The sequence below is a fragment of the Rhamphochromis longiceps genome, linkage group LG12, assembly GCF_057381845.1.
Source record: "Rhamphochromis longiceps isolate RC_006_pf linkage group LG12, R_longiceps_female_GT1.1, whole genome shotgun sequence".
NCBI lineage: Eukaryota > Metazoa > Chordata > Actinopteri > Cichliformes > Cichlidae > Rhamphochromis > Rhamphochromis longiceps.
The window spans coordinates 42,004,021-42,022,278 of NC_140568.1; the positions used below are offsets into that span (position 1 = coordinate 42,004,021).

General features: G+C 39.0%; 1 protein-coding gene across 2 annotated transcripts in view; it reads right to left on the reverse strand.

Annotated features, from left to right (window-relative positions):
* fras1 (Fraser extracellular matrix complex subunit 1) overlaps positions 1-18,258 on the reverse strand; it is a 306,843-nt gene that overhangs the window by 159,804 nt on the left and 128,781 nt on the right. For both annotated transcript variants that reach the window (XM_085426433.1, XM_085426432.1), the window contains exons 12-13: positions 7,325-7,468; positions 6,103-6,249 (exon numbers count right to left, since the gene is read on the reverse strand). In XM_085426433.1, coding sequence (XP_085282559.1) covers positions 6,103-6,249; positions 7,325-7,468 — 291 coding nt within the window. The remainder of the gene's footprint in view (positions 1-6,102; positions 6,250-7,324; positions 7,469-18,258) is intronic.

The following is an 18,258-nucleotide window of genomic DNA, read 5'->3' on the forward strand; positions in this document are numbered from 1 at the left end:
TGCTGAGAGTTTCATTGGCATAGAAATGCAAAGTCTACATGGAAATTTTAATTTTAATGAAGTCCATATTTCACTTCTAAGGAGTCATTTTTAGCTCTATTTTTCCTCCTGGTGGAAGCAAAGGTTCAAATCAGCCCAGCAAGAAGACAGGAGGAAAATCAGGCTTCTCACAATGGCTCCACATGAAAAAGCTTTTATACCTCTATGTGAAGGTCGTTTTGGACAACAGCAGAAGGGAGGCTGTGAAATTGTAGAGTTTCTATAGCCGCCTCACTTTCTGACTGCCACATCCACAAAGTCAACTCAAATGCAAAATTTAAATAAGCGGTTAAAAATGCTGTGTGAGTGCTACTAATGAGCGATAGAGTCATGCAGGTACTGAAAGCAACGCCACGTAAACCTACTCAGAAAGCGAATTGCTGCATAAAATGTTGGAAGATTATGCAGAAAAAATAACAACCAAGTCATGTATTTACAAAAATGTACCAGAATCTATTAGAGTCAGCTTTACTGACCAAGTCCGTGCACACGTAGGAGGAACTGAGCGATTTTTTTTTCTTTCCTCTAAACAGACAAGACGGACAAAAGCAACATGACACAGACAATAACAGCACATGTAGCATATTTATATTTATATGTGCAATGAAGAAGTCTGCTTATTTTGGCGTGCAGGGCTCTGTAGCGCCCACTAGAGGGGAGGAGTAGGAACAGGTTGTATCCAGGGTCCGATCGGTCTGCAGTGACACTAATCTCAAGAAAACTGTCAGTGTAAGAATGAAAAACAAAAGGTCATTTAAATTGGTTTACCAGCATTAAAACTTCAGCAAGGTTATAAAAAAAAGGTTGTTTTCCAAAAAAATTATGAACTATTAAAAAAACAATCAAAGAAACCACAGCAATGCACGTCTTCACACTACAATAGAAATTTGATTAAACTATCATGTTGCTATAGACTCACACCAGCATCATTATGTTTATACTTCATATGTGAAGTACTTGGTTATTTTTAGACACTAAAAGCTCGTGTTTACATTAGAGATGGACCGATCCGATATTACGTATCGGTATCGGTCCGATACTGACCTAAATTACTGGATCGGATATCGGAGAAAAATAAAAAAATGTAATCCGATCCATTAAATATCACGAAAGCACCTCACAAAACTTGCAACACGCCGTAACTCACCTCAGAACGTTAGCACGTCGGAGCAGTATGCATCACGTGATAGAGCGGCTGTGGCATGCGGGACCTGTGGTGGTCTGGATAGCATTTGGAGCTTCGCTAGCAACCTGGCATTTCATCTCCGACAAAGTTATCCCCGAGAGAAGTAAAGCAAGTGTGTAAGTCCATCTCTGAATGTTTGTAAAGCATTCCTGCGTTAAGCTTAACAAGCGACTGCCTCTCCTGCTGCTACTTCAATCATGAAACTGCTTAATGATCAGCTGATCGGCTTTTCTGTCGCGAGTCCGTGTCTCTAGTTTGCTTTTGGCCCACTTTGCACCAGAAAGAGGAAACCAGCGGCTGAACAACAGCAGCACGTTTAAGCTTGATAAGCTGTTGTTAGAATTTATTTAATATTACTTTCTACTCGAGGATCTTTTTCTACGTAGCTGACGGCTGGTAACTGTGCAGGGGCGCATCTAGCAAAGTTTAGCCAGGGGGGCCGATAGGGCATTAACAGGGAAAAGGGGGCACAAAGACATACTTTTCTTTCTTATTCTCATTTAAAATGTCTAGCTTTTAATAAATAATTATCTGACACCCAAAGTTTTAATTTGATGTAAAATGAATAGAAGTCAATTACTGTATATAGTGACTATTAAGTCTAATATATATACCCTAGTAAGCTATAGTACTTTTTCCTTTGGGAAGGTACCATCTGTGCAGTCTGCAATTTTGTTGAAGAAAGATGTTGAATCTATTTAATATTTCTTGAAAAATAATTGATTTCTGTGCATTTTTTTCACACTGCATCAAATTAAGGTTGATTACGTCGATTAAGCATCATGAGGTGGAGCGTGAGGGGTGGTTCCCTATTTTTTATTTATTTATTTTTGTTGTTGCTGGGAGTTGGAACCCTATTAGTTAGGTTGCTTAATATTTATGCTAAGTACTCTTTAAAATACCAGAATAGGGAGGATGGTGTAGGTTTAAGTTTATTAGATTGATCAGTATTGCTGAACTATGAAATATTTTTTTTTGCATACAGGTATAACAGAATAGCTTTAGTGTAGTTGTTGTTTTAAACTTGAGTATGAACTTATACAAAATGCAGCAAGATATTTAAAAAAAAAACAGTTTTGTTGATTAAAAAACACTATATCGGATTCATATCGGTATCGGCAGATATCCAAATTTATGATATCGGTATCGGTATCGGACATAAAAAAGTGGTATCGTGCCATCTCTAGTTTACATATGAGGTACTGCCTACATCGACCTTTAAGATTCAGACCTTTAATCATTAATTTGATGAACGATTTTGTGAAATGCTCAGAATTTGAGCCCTAAATGCCAAATGAATGTCTGTCTAGTTGAAGTGAAGAGACAGCTTCTCCTCGATGGTGCTCGGATTGAACCAGGAGCTTTTCTAGTAGGTGCTACATTATCTGGAAATAGCCCTTTCTGCACAATAAAAGGTGTAAAGCAACACACTGAACTTTTTAAAAATGTTTTAACAATTTGGGATTAACTCTTAAACTTATCCAGACTCTAACTTTAGATGTGACTTTAGAGGCTAATGGTGTTTTGATGCTTTGGAATGAGACCTCCTGTAATTGCATCTGCAGAAGTGCTGTATGTCGTTATGATTTTATCTCCGCTGGGACTTGTAACCCTGTTATCGGCTCCTCTTAAAATTCTTGCTTTATTACACAGTTTTGTTGTACTTGATGAAGAGCTCATTCAGGTTCAAAACAATGCAATAAAGGAGGAATTTAAAGGGAGCGCAAAACAGTGTTAAAAACCCATGGGGAGAAAGAAATCAGGTTTTGTGTACTCTGCACCTGAACAAGACAGATGTGTCTGTTTTTCGGTCTCGGCGTACGTTTCCAAACAAGTGAACATTACAAGTGTGACTGAGTCTCACGGTGCAATTATAAGAAAAAAGAAGAAATGTGGGGCAGGTGTTGTACGATAGCGTCAGCACAAGGCTCCTCACGAGTATTTACACCAAAACTTTGAATGCATGCGGATGAAGCTTTCAGTAACTGACTGGAGGTGGGAAAAAAATCCCCCCAGGGAGGCCTGCTGCGACACACTGAGTCCTGGGTGGTCTCGACTTCCTGCCAAGAAATGTCTCTGGCACCTTCCAGACACCTCACACGCTCATTACTTCTGTCAGCTCCCATCTCCTCTGCTTCTTCCCTCAACCCTTCCTTCTATTTTTTCCTCATTAAACAAGTGCTGGTATGAGACTTCAGTCAGCCTAAATCCACCTTAATAGCTTTAATGCAGGCATTCACTGATTTAAAGTCACAATAATTCAGCGTCCCACTTTCCACTGGCGCTCTTTTGTTCTCCAACATACTGTAGACTCTGGATTAATGCACGAATTACAAATTATACACCTAATGGCAACGACGCAGGACAGGAGCTGCATAAATGCATGTAGTGCAATTCCCACAGAGGGCTTGTCCAATAGCTGCTACTGTATACAGTACGCGTGTGGAAGCAGCGTAAAACAAAGCTGCCTGCTGCTGTCTAACCTATTTAAGGATGTTCAACGAGCTTTTGCACTGGGAGGTCTGAAATCCTCCTGACAATATTCATTAAGGTATGAAATCGAGCTGCACAACTGAAGACCGTAATCACATTGTGGTTACTCTCTGCTCACTAACCCACACCTCTCTATTTCTACCCATCATCCCCAGGAGTCCCCGCAGGTCTCCTCCACTCAATAGAGGAGCTCATTTCGGAGCGTATTAGCAATCCCACAGGGTTTTCGCTCACCGAGCCATGGTTTTATTTATTGGCCCAGGACTAGAAATGTTGGGAGACCTTTGAGATAGATACGTCCAGTAACAGTTAATAGGGACACTCATGTATAGAGAACTGAGCCTGAGTAATACCAGTTTATTTGTATTCTTTATGCTGCTGCTGCAGAGGATCGATCCATCTATCCTGCATAAACTCTTTAAGAATAACAAAAGAAAAACAGACAAAAGCTTTTCTGTTACCAGTTTATTCAGAACCTAATTTTGACTTTAAAAGCAATTTAGCATTAAAAGCTTTAAGTCCATTAAAACTCAGGCATTAAAAGCTGGAGTAATTTAGTTTAACAACTCTACAAAGCATCTCCGTGCTGGCAAGAAGTCACGAAGTTTATAAGCAAGAAAACACAAACTTAATGTTTTCTTGTCACAGGTTGGAATCGGTATCAGTTTTTTTCTGACATTTGTATTAATTGGGCTGAAAAGTTTATTGACCTTTGGAATGAGCGTCATTACTCATAATTAACAGCAATACATTTCCCTTCGCAGTTCGTGAGTAAGTATGTTCCCTCTAACAACAGCTTTTTCAAATCCACACAAAGTCACGCATTCCCATTATTTAGGTGAGACTGGGAGTAGTAGTGCCGCCCCTACCCTATAAATAAATGCATTTATCATTTAGCTAGTCAGTCTTCTTTAGAAAGACCACGTCTTGATCTTGACAGCTTTCCGAATAGTTTAGAGATGCATGGAGATGGCAGGAAAAGCATTTCTAAGATCAGCGTGAGACAGACTTTCTACAATTTGAAGGTATTCTGGAGTCCTGTTACTGTTTCTCGGAGGGAGGCCCTTATCAAAAATGTGAAAAAGAGCACACAAAGAGCAGCAAAACACCTGCAGAAATTTCTTTCCATCAACAAAGCCCACCTGTGTACAGGAGTTCAAAGCAGCAACAACATCAAACCAACAGCAAACCAGGACAACTTATCCAAAGGTACTGCATAAGCACTGTGGAGGTTTCACGAACTGCAACACGAAATATCTGCTTGAAGTTGTTGCTTTAAGAAGACTTCAGTTAATTTTCCCAACTTGTGGTCAAATACTTTTTCTGCTTCACAGAAATTCAAAAGAGTTCACAATTTTACGTGTGCAGTTCTTTTTCAGTTTTTTTGTGAAATGAAATTGGTTTGTTTAGTTGTTTCCATGTCGCCGTTCAGGTGTTTTCATCTGAAGGTGGGATGGTTCACCAGGTGGGGATGACACACATGAAGGTTGATGCAGGCAAAACATTTGAAACGTCAAGTCTGGCACAATGAAACTGGGAAATGAACACTGAGCAAATGTGTAAAGTTGTGTCCTATGCTTCATTTTTGTGCAGTTTTTCTCATGCACCACTGGAAATTAACTTTGGAACTGAAGACTGTTGTGTTTTAACATGTTTTTTGGCTGTTATTACTATTTTTCTTTTATGTGTGTTAACTGATTGACAGGAGGCAGCATGTGCAGCATAATTCAACACATTCAGATTTTACCGGGTTGATATTACAATAAAAGTTTAAAGCCTAAGATGCAACGATTTTCAAGTAATTTCACTTCCTAATAAATGTTCATACACGATTCAGTTTTCTTCATGTTCTTTTGATGACTAACAGAAAGGAAAGGAGCAAATACAGGAAGAAATATATACGAGTGGAAGCACATTTTGTACTTTTATCTAAAGACTGCAAAACTTTACAAACTTTTCTATCCAATCCCCAGGGGAGATTTAGCCAATGTGCAGCAAAAGATCAGCAGATATCTAATAAAATGCAGGACCTATTATGTCTGTACAATATGTGAGTACATTTGGTGCTCCTGTGCCTCCAGACAATGACTTGCACCTCTTTCCAGACTCTTAGCCACAACTGCAATAACACAACAGCCCTAGAGAGAACTCCCTGCCTCATCAGTCTATGAAATATTCAGACTCAATCCAGTGGAAAATACTCCCAGACAGTTTATCTCAGGCACCAAAAACACCAACTGCATCTTACTGTTAAACTGCTCGCTATTAGCAGCTGGGGAAATCCATCTCTCTTGGTGTTCACGGGTGGATCCCAGTCAAAGCAACATGCTGACCACCGCAATCCAGAAGCCGCTATAGGGCACATGAACTCCTGTGATACTCACAGCGACAGTGTGTTGGGTCGTGCTGATAGGAACCAGGTGGACAGGAAGCCAGGCACTGACTCCTATCGGGGTTCAGCAGGGGCAGCCTGGAGCCGCAGGACTGACAATCCCACCTGCTGGAACAGGTGGCACAGGATGATTGGCAGGCTGCAGGGGAGAGACGGGAGAAAGGGGAACCAGTGGCTGTCAGTCACTTCCAAAATAAATTTTCACTTCACACGTGAGTTGCAAGACTGCTTGTCACATTTTAGTCCTCGCTGCTGTAGTGGAAAGCAAAGGAAAATGGATGTGCAGCTCATTAAAAGGAAACCAAGTAACTCATTAAATCCAGTGAGTGACTTCCCTGACAGGCTGGCTGGGGTCTTCTAAGACTATGCAAAAGTACTGTTGAGATAACTATATTAGGCTACGCCATGATTTTCTAAAAATGGTCTTATTAAAGACTTCAAGCTCCTTAACATCTTTAACTTTAGCACTGACAGTTATTTTGTGCAGTGAAGTGTACCTATACCACGAAAAGATCAACTTTTTGGGATTTCCTTACCTGGGTGATTAAACATGCATTAAGACCATGTATCTGTGAGCGGCACAATGAAACAAGAGCAACGAGAAGAAGGGAAACAAAGCAATGTGGAGGTTTCTGTTGTTTTTAATAGGAAATCTCAACATTATAGAATAAAAAGCAGCTAAATCCTTTTGAAACCACCACAGCCACCCACACAGACACACATAAGTAGAAGAAGAGGAAAAGGAAGAAGAAGAGGAAGTAGAAATATAAAAAGCTAAAGGAAAAAAAGATTCCCAGAGGAAGAAGGAAAACGAGTGGGAGAGATAATCTTATCAACAATGTGAGTTCAGACTCACAACTTTATATTCGCCCACATGCACAAAGTAAAACAAAATAAAAGAAGAAGAAACTTAAACAGTGATAACAAACACACAGAAATGATGACTGTGACTGTGTGCAGCGCACCACTGATACAAGCTAAGTGACCAAAAATGTGACACTTAAAGCTAATCAGAAATCAATAATATTTATCATCCTGTACTTAAACTAATGTCGCTTTCAGGATTCCAGCAAACGGCCCAAACGTCTGCTTTTAGTGATGACGTTCACGCTCGCTGATGATCACTTAAACAAGCACATTGATTAGCAGCACCTGGGTGCTACTTACCCTTTTATGGATGGAAACAGTGCTGTAGATTTGAAAGCGAGTCCTACCTGCACATACTCGTCCTTCGGCGTAGAAGCCCACTGGACAGACGGACAGGCAGCGGCCGAGATGAAGTAAGGCCTGTGGGTCCCTGCAGCTGTCACAGTGATCAGACGTTCCCGAGCACGACAGGCAGTCTGCGTGGCACTGGACTGTAAACACACATCAAGTTCATTTAACTCAGAGATTTGGATTTCAATAATAACTTTGCATTTTGGGAAAAATCTGGATATTGGATTCCATTTTATTCAAGATTCAAGTTTATTCAGCAACTCTGGACAAATACTGTTGGTGCACGCAGGAGCACTCGGTACTCCACACACATTTTCACATTTAATTTTATGCTAATTATATCTAAAAAAAATTAAAAAGTCCTGTGCACTGACACTCTGCAGAGGCAGACACATTAAACTATGCAAAACCACACACAGAGACACACACATACACATACACACAATTTATTTATTTTTTAATAACTTCCATCCATTACATTTGGTTCTACGGTCAGACTGTGTTAGCAGTAGCACATTTTACTCGGTTAACATGTATCCTGTGGAGAGATTTTGAATACCAGTCTGCTGTCTGCCAGCAACTCCACTGGTGCACTTTGTGATCAAGAGTTAAAGTGCTTTCTCTGCCCACTCTGGTTCCCAATTGATCCAGCATTTTCCCAAGTATTTATGAGTGCTAGACTGTTTGATTCATTTGCCAACTAACGGTACTTAAAAGTCACTCTTCACTGTGTAGGCCACTATGTAAACCTAAATATTAGGAGGAAATCTGAAGACCTAAAAACCCGAATAAGCAGATTCTGTAAGTCCAAAAATAGAGACCTGAACAGTAACCCTCTCTACTTTTAATATTGGACTTAAAAATGTCCTTTTTCATGAAGCATACAGGTCTGGTTGCATCAGGTGAGCTTGAATCCTGCATTAGTTACTCTACAACAGACTAAGGCACCTGGGCGCTTCCCATGATGCACTGAGCATTTCTTCTTCACTCGCATCTTTTCACTCTGTCCTTACACACTACTCTGAATTTAGAGTCAAAGTTAAAGTAAACTTTATTGTCATCTCCACTATATACAGTACAGCAGCGGTCCCCAAACTTTTTTGCACCATGGACCGGTTTATGCCCGACAATATTTTCATGGACCGGCCTTTAAGGTGTCGCGGATAAATACAACAAAATAAAACGATGTTCAAAAAAAAGATTTATTCATAACACATGGGAAAAGACCCAGGGAAACCGAGTTAATGATAAAAACTAAAAAAAAAACTAAAAAAAATAACGATAAAAACCCTGAAAACCATTCATTTCACACCCGAGCCTCAACTCTTGCATCCCGGTACCAAACGACTCACAGACCAGTACCGGTCCATGTGCCGGGGGTTGGGGACCACTGCAGTACAGTATATAGAGAGATGAGACGACGTGCTCCAGTTACATCAGTACAAAAAAACAAACAAAAAAAATAAAATAAGAAGAGTAAGAAAATAAATATAATAAATATACACTTTTAGTGTATATTTATTTAATCACTGGTTAATATTTAATCTTTGTCGCTCTTCCAGAGTCTTTTATCCTGTCTCCTTCCCCTCACATCCAACCGGCCAGGGCAGACAGCCGCCCCTTCCTGAGCCTGGTTGGTTGGTTCCTGTTAAAAGGGAGTTTTTCCTTCCCACTGTTGCCAAGTGCTTGCCCACATGGGGACATCTGATTGTTGGGGCTTTCTCTGTATTATTGTAATGTCTATACCTTTCTCATAATTTGGCACTCTATAAATAAAATTTAATTCTATTGAATATGTGAACTTGCCTGCTAAAGATACCTAACAGGTTTCCTTTCATGAGTGATGCAACTGTCTGGTTACATTCTGGTATGATTTCACACACTTCCTCCGTGCCTTTGAATGTGATGCCAACAGATACTTTACGACTGTGAGCATGTGATGATTTAGGAGTGCGATGTCTGCTCCATAACCCTTGTTCCAGAGTGCGTCACTCACCCACACCATACAACACATGACACCAACAGCTTTGATAAAAGTGGCACAATTTGATACCCATGAATGAATGAGAAGGTGCTTGTACACCGCTGTGAGGGCTGTGAGTCACGGTTTAAGACAAAATAGTAAGCTCTTGTTTGGGATTGCATCACAAGTCCTGTGAAACTGGAGGTTTTTCACAGGCTATGGGTAAAATGGGTAAGTTTAGGTCTAAAGACTAAAGAGCACTATGTAAGGAAAAAATGACTATGCAAACACCAGCTGGTACAGGCAAAATCAGTGCTGATGCTAGACTGATTCCAGCATACTAGCAGTTTTATGTAAAATAAATAAATAAATAAAAGCTGTCTGGCCCCTTTCTGTGTAAAGAGGGCATGCACGCCTTAGAAAACTGGTCTGTTTATCAGTATGCAGAGGGATCCATCAGGCATATGCACCTCATAGATGCTGGTCTCAAGTCAGATGTAATCTCTTTCATTTGACAGTGAAAATGTGTTTCTGCATCTCTTTGGCAAAGTGTTCAGTCTTGCACCCATAAAAATGGACTATAAAACTACCGTCACCCAGAAAATTGTATCAGAAAGTATTAGTAGGATCACAAATTATTTTAAAAAGTATTTGATAAAGTATTTTAAAGTATACTGAGTGTCATTCATTTTACCTACATACATATTTTTCATTGCTCTTTAAGGCTAAATCAAAACACTCATGGCGTAAAAACTGGTAATTTTTTATTTTCTAAAAGAAGTTGTTTTCTTCTGCAGCGACGTTTTCTGTGACACGAAAAAACTGCAGAATCTCATCTTAAAATAAAATTTATATTTAAAACAAACAAACAAAAACTCCCCTCACTGTCCTGTGTTAAAGTTTTGCTACAGCTTTTTATATGCCCAGGTTTCTTCTGGAAAAATACCTGCCCTTTAAAAGCCAAAGCGCAACCTCTTAAAAATTAATACGGCCATCTCCTGAAACTACAGATTCGGGGGAATACAGCAATAATAACACTGTCGTATCTGGATTGCAGAACAAGCAAATGCATGCAGTCTCTTGTTAAACAATAAGCGAGGTTGCTTGCACTTGATTGCACTGTGATTGCTCCATTCATTATGTGAATGCATTGAGTAAATGAAGTGCGTGAAGCTTGAGGAAATGTGATTGAGGGATCTGATTAATGTGACAACTGCAGATGGAAGAGAAAAAGAAGAAAGAAGAAAACACAAGAGAAAGGACAAGAAAAGACTCAAAGCACGAAGAGCTAGAGCGATTGTGAGGACAGGAGAGTGGGACGATAACATGAGAAAAATGAAGATGAGACTTAACGGCCAATAAGGCTGTCAGTAAGCCAGGATCTACTGTTCTATATATCTCTGTCCATCTCTTTTCTTACTCTAGTACCACTCGTTACACCCTCTCCCCGACTTCATTGTCCTTTATAGCTTCTTTCTTTCTCACCCATCCATTTCCTTTCCATCTGCCACTCAGTCTCACTTTTTGACCTCCCTTTTCATCCCACAACTGAAGCTATGTGCAAAAATAAGAGTTTAAGAGAGAGGAAGTCAAGTATGAAAATGGGAGGCTAAGACATTTAGCGGTGCAAGTTCTGGCCCGCTGACGGCTTTACCGACTAATATTGTCACGGTTCTGGGTCGGTTCGACCCAGGATTTGAGTTCTGATGTTTTGGTTATTTTTGAATGATTGTTGTGTTTTTCGGGTGCTATGATGATGATGATGATGATGATTATTATTATTAGAATTCCATGTTTCTGTTTATTCGCGTTTCAGGATTTATGTCTCGTGTTTAGCATTGAGTTCCATGTGTTATATTCTGTCTGTCTCTCAGTGTCTAGTCTGCGTCCTTGTGTAGCGATCTCTTGTTTCCTGTTTTATTGTGAAGGTCTGCGTCTCATGTGAGTGTATTCAGTTTTACCTCCCTTGTCTCGTCTCGTTAATTACTCCCAGCTGTGTGTAATCTCCCTGTGTTTCTCTGAGTATATTTAAGTCGTGTCTTCTGTTGTTGTAGTCGCTGGTCCGTCTGTGTATCCATCAGATTTCATCCGCGTGTTCTTCCTGCTGTCCGTCATCACTTACCTCCGCCCATCCTTCTTCATGTTCGTGTACTGGTTCATGTTTTGTAGTTTAGTTGTTCCCAGTTCAGATAGTCTGCAGTCCAGTTTACCGTTCTTCTATTTTGTACTTTACTTTCAATAAACCACCTTCACACCTTTAAAAGTGCCTGCGTTTGGATCCTACTTCATTATCTCCACACGGCTCACTTCACTCACCGTGACAAATATGAGTACCAGCCAAGTGTTGATATCTTTATTAAGCTGGGCTCTCCTGTTTTACGAAACTTCTCCATGTATTTGAACATAGTCTCCTGGCAGTTTGTGAAAAACTTGCACAAACAGCCGTGTGTTTGTTTGTGGACACCAGATCTTTTCTTTAGTGGAACACATTTATTTATCACACCTGGTAGAAATCAGTCGGTCTCTAAATACTTGAAGTCCAGTTTAGACCAACTCCAATTACTTCATCTTTGAGCCAACATGGTCAAATCAATCTAAGTGTCTGCACTGATGGGTCCAACTCATTTGAATTTTATCTCTTTGCAGGAGAGATCAACAGTAGACTCCACCCACTGGTTGCCCACTGGTTGCAGTCTGAGTCAGCTGAGAGCCACTTTGCAATTCTGCTGATGTTGGATCTCACGTCAGCCTTTGACACCATTGACCATCGCATCCTACTTGAAAGGCTAAAATACTGGGACGATCTGATATCCTTGTGTTGGTGTTGTTCCCTCGTCATCATAAATAATGTTGTTCAAGGTTCAACATTGCAAGTAACCAATCAGCTTCTGCTGACGTCATCTGCGACCTCGGAAAAAAACAAACGCCTTCAAAAAATCTACTTCACTTGCGAGAAGAGAAACCGCCTCTGTAAGGACAATATGTATAATGCTTACCGTTTATTAAAGGAAAGTATCCTGAAATGCAAAGAATTCAAGTTCCTGGATCGGCGGACAGAAGCGGTTTCTCTTCTCGCAAGTGAAGTAGATTTTTTTAAGGCGGTATTTTTCAAAGGCACAAAAGGGGGACGTCACAACAATGTGATTGGTCACTTGCAATGTTGAACCTGGAAAAACATTTATTATGATGATGTGGGAACAACACCGACACGAGGATATCAGATCATCCAAAATACTGGGTTGGTGTAACTGGATCTGCTTTAGAGTGGTTCTCATCATATCTGTATGAATGTAACTTTTTTGTGGCAGTTTCTAAATACAGGTCATCTTCCACGTCCCTGTACTATGGTGTGCCAAAATGGCTCTGTGCTGGGGCCTTTATTGTTCTTAATATATCTACTTCCCCTCCGGCATGTTTTGAGCCCCTTTGAGGACATTTGCTGCCACTGCTACGCAGACGATATCCAGGTATACATTTCTTTAAGCCCCAAGATGTTTCTAAGCTACAGATTTTGAATGAGTGCTTAGATTCCATTAAAGTTTGGATGGCTGACAACTTAACGAAGGAAAGGCTGAAATCCTTGTATGTGCCCCTGATAGACACATAGCTAAGATAATAAATGCTCTTGGTCCCTTGGCAACATTTGTGAAATCGTCTATCAGGAACCACATCTTTTTAGAATTGCATTTTGTTAACTGTCGTCTGTTTTGTTTTATGCTTTTGGATCTTTTATCTAGAAAGGTGCTATATAAAAAAAGTATTACTTACTTACTTACTTAAATCGCCATCTTGCAGCAACCAAGTCACTACTTATGGAGGAATCTGTGAATTTCTTTTTAAAGTCGATGACGTTCTGCCTTGACTTTGAATGTAAATAGTTCATGTGAATTTTTATATATGCATACGCCAACAGATTTACAGTTGTGAAAACAGACTGACTTGTTCTAATTGCCATTTTATCACCACCTTAACAGACCAAAGTTGCTTTAACCTCCTAGGGCCTGGTGACAACATATGTGGACATCACATTTTGTGTTGTCTAGACCAAAATACTAAATTTTGCTCTACAAGGGCCTGATATCCACTTACGAGGACATTATACTGCCACTGTTCTATTGAAATTTTAAACGAATATCCTCATATGTGGATCTCATTTTTGTCAGAAACAAAAATCAGGTAAAAAAAAAAAAAAATCTGGAAATTCTTTGTTTTTATATTCATCAGGTCCCAATATGCCCAAATATCAAAGACAAATTAAAAATGCATGCCGTGGAAGAGTTGAGGTCTTAGGAGGTTAAAGATGGCAACTGACTGTGAGCAACCAAACGCAACGAGATTGCAAATTTATTGGTCACGGTCACACTTCTTTGGTTGAAGCCAGAGTTATGGGCTCAAATTGTGGTCATAAATATATTGTACTTGTAAATCAGGATTTGTATGTGTAAAAAGAATTTGTGTGTGTAAAAAAAGATTTGTGTGTGGACTTAGCCAACAAATACGTGTGAAACTCTGCACTCAAGTTTCAAGTTACAAGTACGAATTTTGACCCTATTTTCCTTCCTTTCATCTGATTGGCCAATGTCATGTCAATCACAAATTTAACAATCCAATCAGAGAAGAGATGGGTTTGGCTATTGGAGGGGTGATTTATGGAGCATCAAGTCATGGCAGAATAAATGCCCTTTTACATGCCAGCCTAGCGTTTTCCTTTAGTGCTGTGGAAATGACAGTCTTCACTAGTGGGGATAGTTACAAAGCTTTCTTCGTTATGAATTAGCGATACATGTTTTTATTGAACATTTGAAGATAAAAAAAAAAAACAAACCAGAAACTCAAACTCTGAGTTTCTGTTCAGAAAAAGGTCAGAGATAGAAACGACAAGGAGCCCCACAGAGCTCAGCAGCCAGTGCAACAAATTCTGGATCCTTGGCTTTTAGTTAGCAATTAGCAAAAAAAAAAAAAAAGCGCCCCTCCGACAGCCAAACCCATCTATTCTCTGATTGGATTGTTAAATTTGTGATTGACATGACATTGTCTGTACTTTAATTTTCTCACAAGCGTGACGAGCCAGAGTCCCTGAGGCACAAAATTAAAAAACTGCAGCATTGATTAACAGTTGTATTAAAACAACTGATCCAGAGGTGTGGATCCAGGCGCACTTAACCATACAACACCGCCCCGATAATGACAAACACCTAATGAGAAAAGCCTCACTCTGGAAAACTGCAGATGTGTTAATATTAGACACGGTTGTTGTTGTGCTGTTGCTTTATAAAAGTGTAAGAGGGCAAAAAAATAACTGCCAATTTTACTGTTTGTACAAGCTTGACCTCCACCTGAGGCTGGTCATGTGCCATAGCCTGGAAAATAAGCCAACTTGCCAACATTACAGACATTTGGCTGATGAGTTTTAGTCATTTCACACCCTGACACACACTAAAAAGGCAGTGCCTCACTGTAATCCACCTAACTCTGCCAACTTTCAATCATAAGACTCTTTATTTAAGACAATAAAGCTCCAAATGGCATCAGATTAATTCAACCGTTCCTAATTTTGATAATCAAAACCGATTAAGCAATGATAAGGTGGTGATTAAGAGGTTTAAAAAGTACTTGTTTAGTAGAAAGAAAATAGATTTTAGGTGAAACTGCTCAAAACAACGTTTATATTTTTCTTTTTAAGTAAATGGGTCAAGATTTCTGAAGAGACACTTAAGTTGATTTTTTTTTTTTTTTTTTTTTGAATCTGTACAGCTGATATCTCCAAAACTTTGCAACTCGCACCAAAATAACTTAAACGGCTTGATAGCACCAGAAGAAAATAAAACATTTTATTTTGGGGTAAACAGCTCTTTTAATGGTGTGCTTATTTATGTAGCATCCATGCAGTTATTAATCATCTCAGCCCCTGTAAGGAGTCACGTCACAGTAGGCCTTGGGAGAGTTTTTCAAACAATAATATAAGGTTACATACTGTAAATGCTTTCTGATATTAGGGGTGGGGGAAAAAAATCGATACTGTGTAGTATCGTGATATTTTGTTTGCTAATAATGTATCGATACAGGGACAGCAGAAATCGATATTTTGTTACAAAAACGTTTTTGTGGACTGAAACATGCTCCGACTTCAGAGCATGTTGATCAGCTCCTTTTTCTGAGCAAGAATCCTGACATTCCTTCAAGTCCAAATGTGTTTAACTCTTTATTTGGCAGCAATAAACATGTTTTATTTTAATTAAGTTTAAAACTTTTTTATTTAATGTAAAATTATATTTTGTTTTAATTTACTTTCAAATTCTTCAGTTGCTGAATGGGCTGCATAGTTTTCACAAATTGCATAGTTTAGAATAGCTATAATTGTACCAGATGGTTGCATTCAGTTAAGTTGGACTAGACTGTAATACAAACCGTTCAGTTTGTCAACAATAAAACTGAAATGAGAGAAAGACTGAGTGTGAGACTTTGTTATTAGATAAAATGAATATTGATAAAGTTTAACTTTATGTACAGAATCTGAATATCGCAAAATATTTTTAAAAAATTGCAATAATATCGTATCGTGCGTTAAGTATTGTGATAATATCGTATCTTGGGATGTATGGTGATTCCCACCTGTATCTGATATATATATATATATATATTTTTTGATTGATTACATTATTTATTTTTCTTTGGCAAACACAAAAACATGATTAGTAATTTATCAGTGTTGCTTCCACACAGCTGTGCTGAGGTTTATCTGGAAACTGTTTCAGGATTTTTTGTCTGTATTTAGGTTTTTGGATTCTTGGTGAATATGTACAGTATGTCTGTTTTTCACTGTTATTCTAGGGTTTGAAGTTTTGATTTTTGTGTTTGGATTCCTGATTTAATTGTTTTAATTCTGTTACTGATATTTGGTGAATCTTGTAAAAGCACAACAAGGGACAAGGGTTGGAAATTAGCAACAGCTCTAAACCCTGAGCAGCACATCAATGATCCAAACTATGTTAAACTGAAATGACTTCATGTACCATGTTTGAATCTGGTTCATGATTTCTTTATTGTTTTAAACATCAGTTTGATTTCTTGTGACATTGTTGAGTCTTTGATTTCTGTTTTTACGTCACGTTTTTTTGGGTAAAAGACGTTGTTTCGTGATCCTGTGTTTTCAGTATTGTTTAAGTAGGTTGAGCTTTAGCTTTATTGGATTGTTTGAGTTTTGATAGTTCACAGTTCGAGTGCTAGTGTTTGTTATGTCTTGTGTGTTTGGTTCCCTCAGTGTTACCCTGTCTGTTCCCTCTGATTCTGTTTCTTTGATGACTGAGTCTTCTTGTCTCCATGTTTAGTTTTTGTCTTTTGTTTATTTCCTTTCCCAGCCGGCCCGCGGTGTACAAACGGTTCAGTCTCCCTCTTTTTCCTTGTCAAATTGTTTGTCTATGCTCTCTGCTTCCTGTTTTCTGTAATTCCCCGTTAACTTTTTGGATTGTTGTTTTGTGTACTGACTCACTGGCTTTGCAAACAGCCAATAAATATCTTGCTTTTGTCTAACACTGACTGCCTTTGTGTCCTGCATTTTGGTCCTGCTTTACACTCCACCTCACAACAGTAATGGGCCATGACTGAGGCTCAGGTGGATACACAGTTTTAAGAAAAAGAACTGTTCATGTTTAGGCTGTATCATTACTCTGTCAATGTTAGGCAATAAAACACTAAGTGAGCCATAAAATAACAGGCTAATGTTATCTGGTAACCCCAATTTAACAATGAAATTTGTTACAGTGTGAGATTTACTGTAAGAGTACAGGAAACAGAGTTATCTAATTAGTTTATATTATCTCCACATGCTTAGAAACGGCTCGAAACATATTTTAAAATATTTAATTAAAATATTAAGTTAAGGAAACGCTCACTTAGGACTGATCCTATTTCGCGGTGACAAAATGAATGGGACCGAACGTAATGTGTGACTCTAACAGTGTCTCACATTTTCGTATATTATTACAAACATTATAAATGCATGAGATTATAATACAATTATTAATGTGTCCAAGCTGAGACGAACAGTTAGGCTGCAGGCTCCTCACTGAAGGAGTCACAAAGGAGATTTTTATCTCAAAACTATCACGGCGTCCTTGCCGTGTATTAACCTGTATGCAGCCCCACACAGGTTAACACACCTATGGCATCATATTCGAAAGTTAGGAAAATAGATTTTACTGCTAAGTATGAAACTTTGAAACGTATTTCATCAATTTCAAATAACTCATCTGGGTCAGATCAAAGCAAAATAAGAAGCTGACATCTTTCCCCATGAGACCTGAACACTGCACGACTTCTGGTTATGCCCCTCAGGTATGAACTGCCCAATCAGAAAAGAGGCTACGGACCTCTGGGCCGGTGTACAGCCATGATTAATAGGCTTAAAGGATGATTTACAGTTCCAGCAAAAAAATGAGAGCGAATGAAAGAAAAGGAGGTTGTGATCTTTTTTCCCCCTTTTCTATTTTTAGCCACAAACCGAACTCAGTTGGGATGTTCAGATCACTGGCAGGGAGGAAAAAGGAGCCAGGGTTAATAACCGAACACGTGACATGTGAATTTATCACATCGGCATGTTAATTTAGTGAGCTAACCTTGTTTAAATCAGTTTCTATTCAGACATGAATATATCTGTTACGGACCATCATGGGCATACTATTGCATGCAATTCTCCAGTAATGACAGAAATAATAAAATTGTTTTCATGAAATTATTTTTATTTGTCTACTACATAATTACTTTAGTGTGATATGAATGGAAATGGCGGAGGTCTTTACCAGAAGTAAATGCTGTTAAAATACAGTTAAAGTCCAAATTCTATGCTCTCCTTCAGATTGGGCCAGACTGGGGGATTTGGCAGGCAAATTCTGGCCCCTGGGCCTTATGTTTGACACCCCTGTTTTAAAGGCTTGTTGTTTACTAACACGTGGTTAGGACGAAACTGTC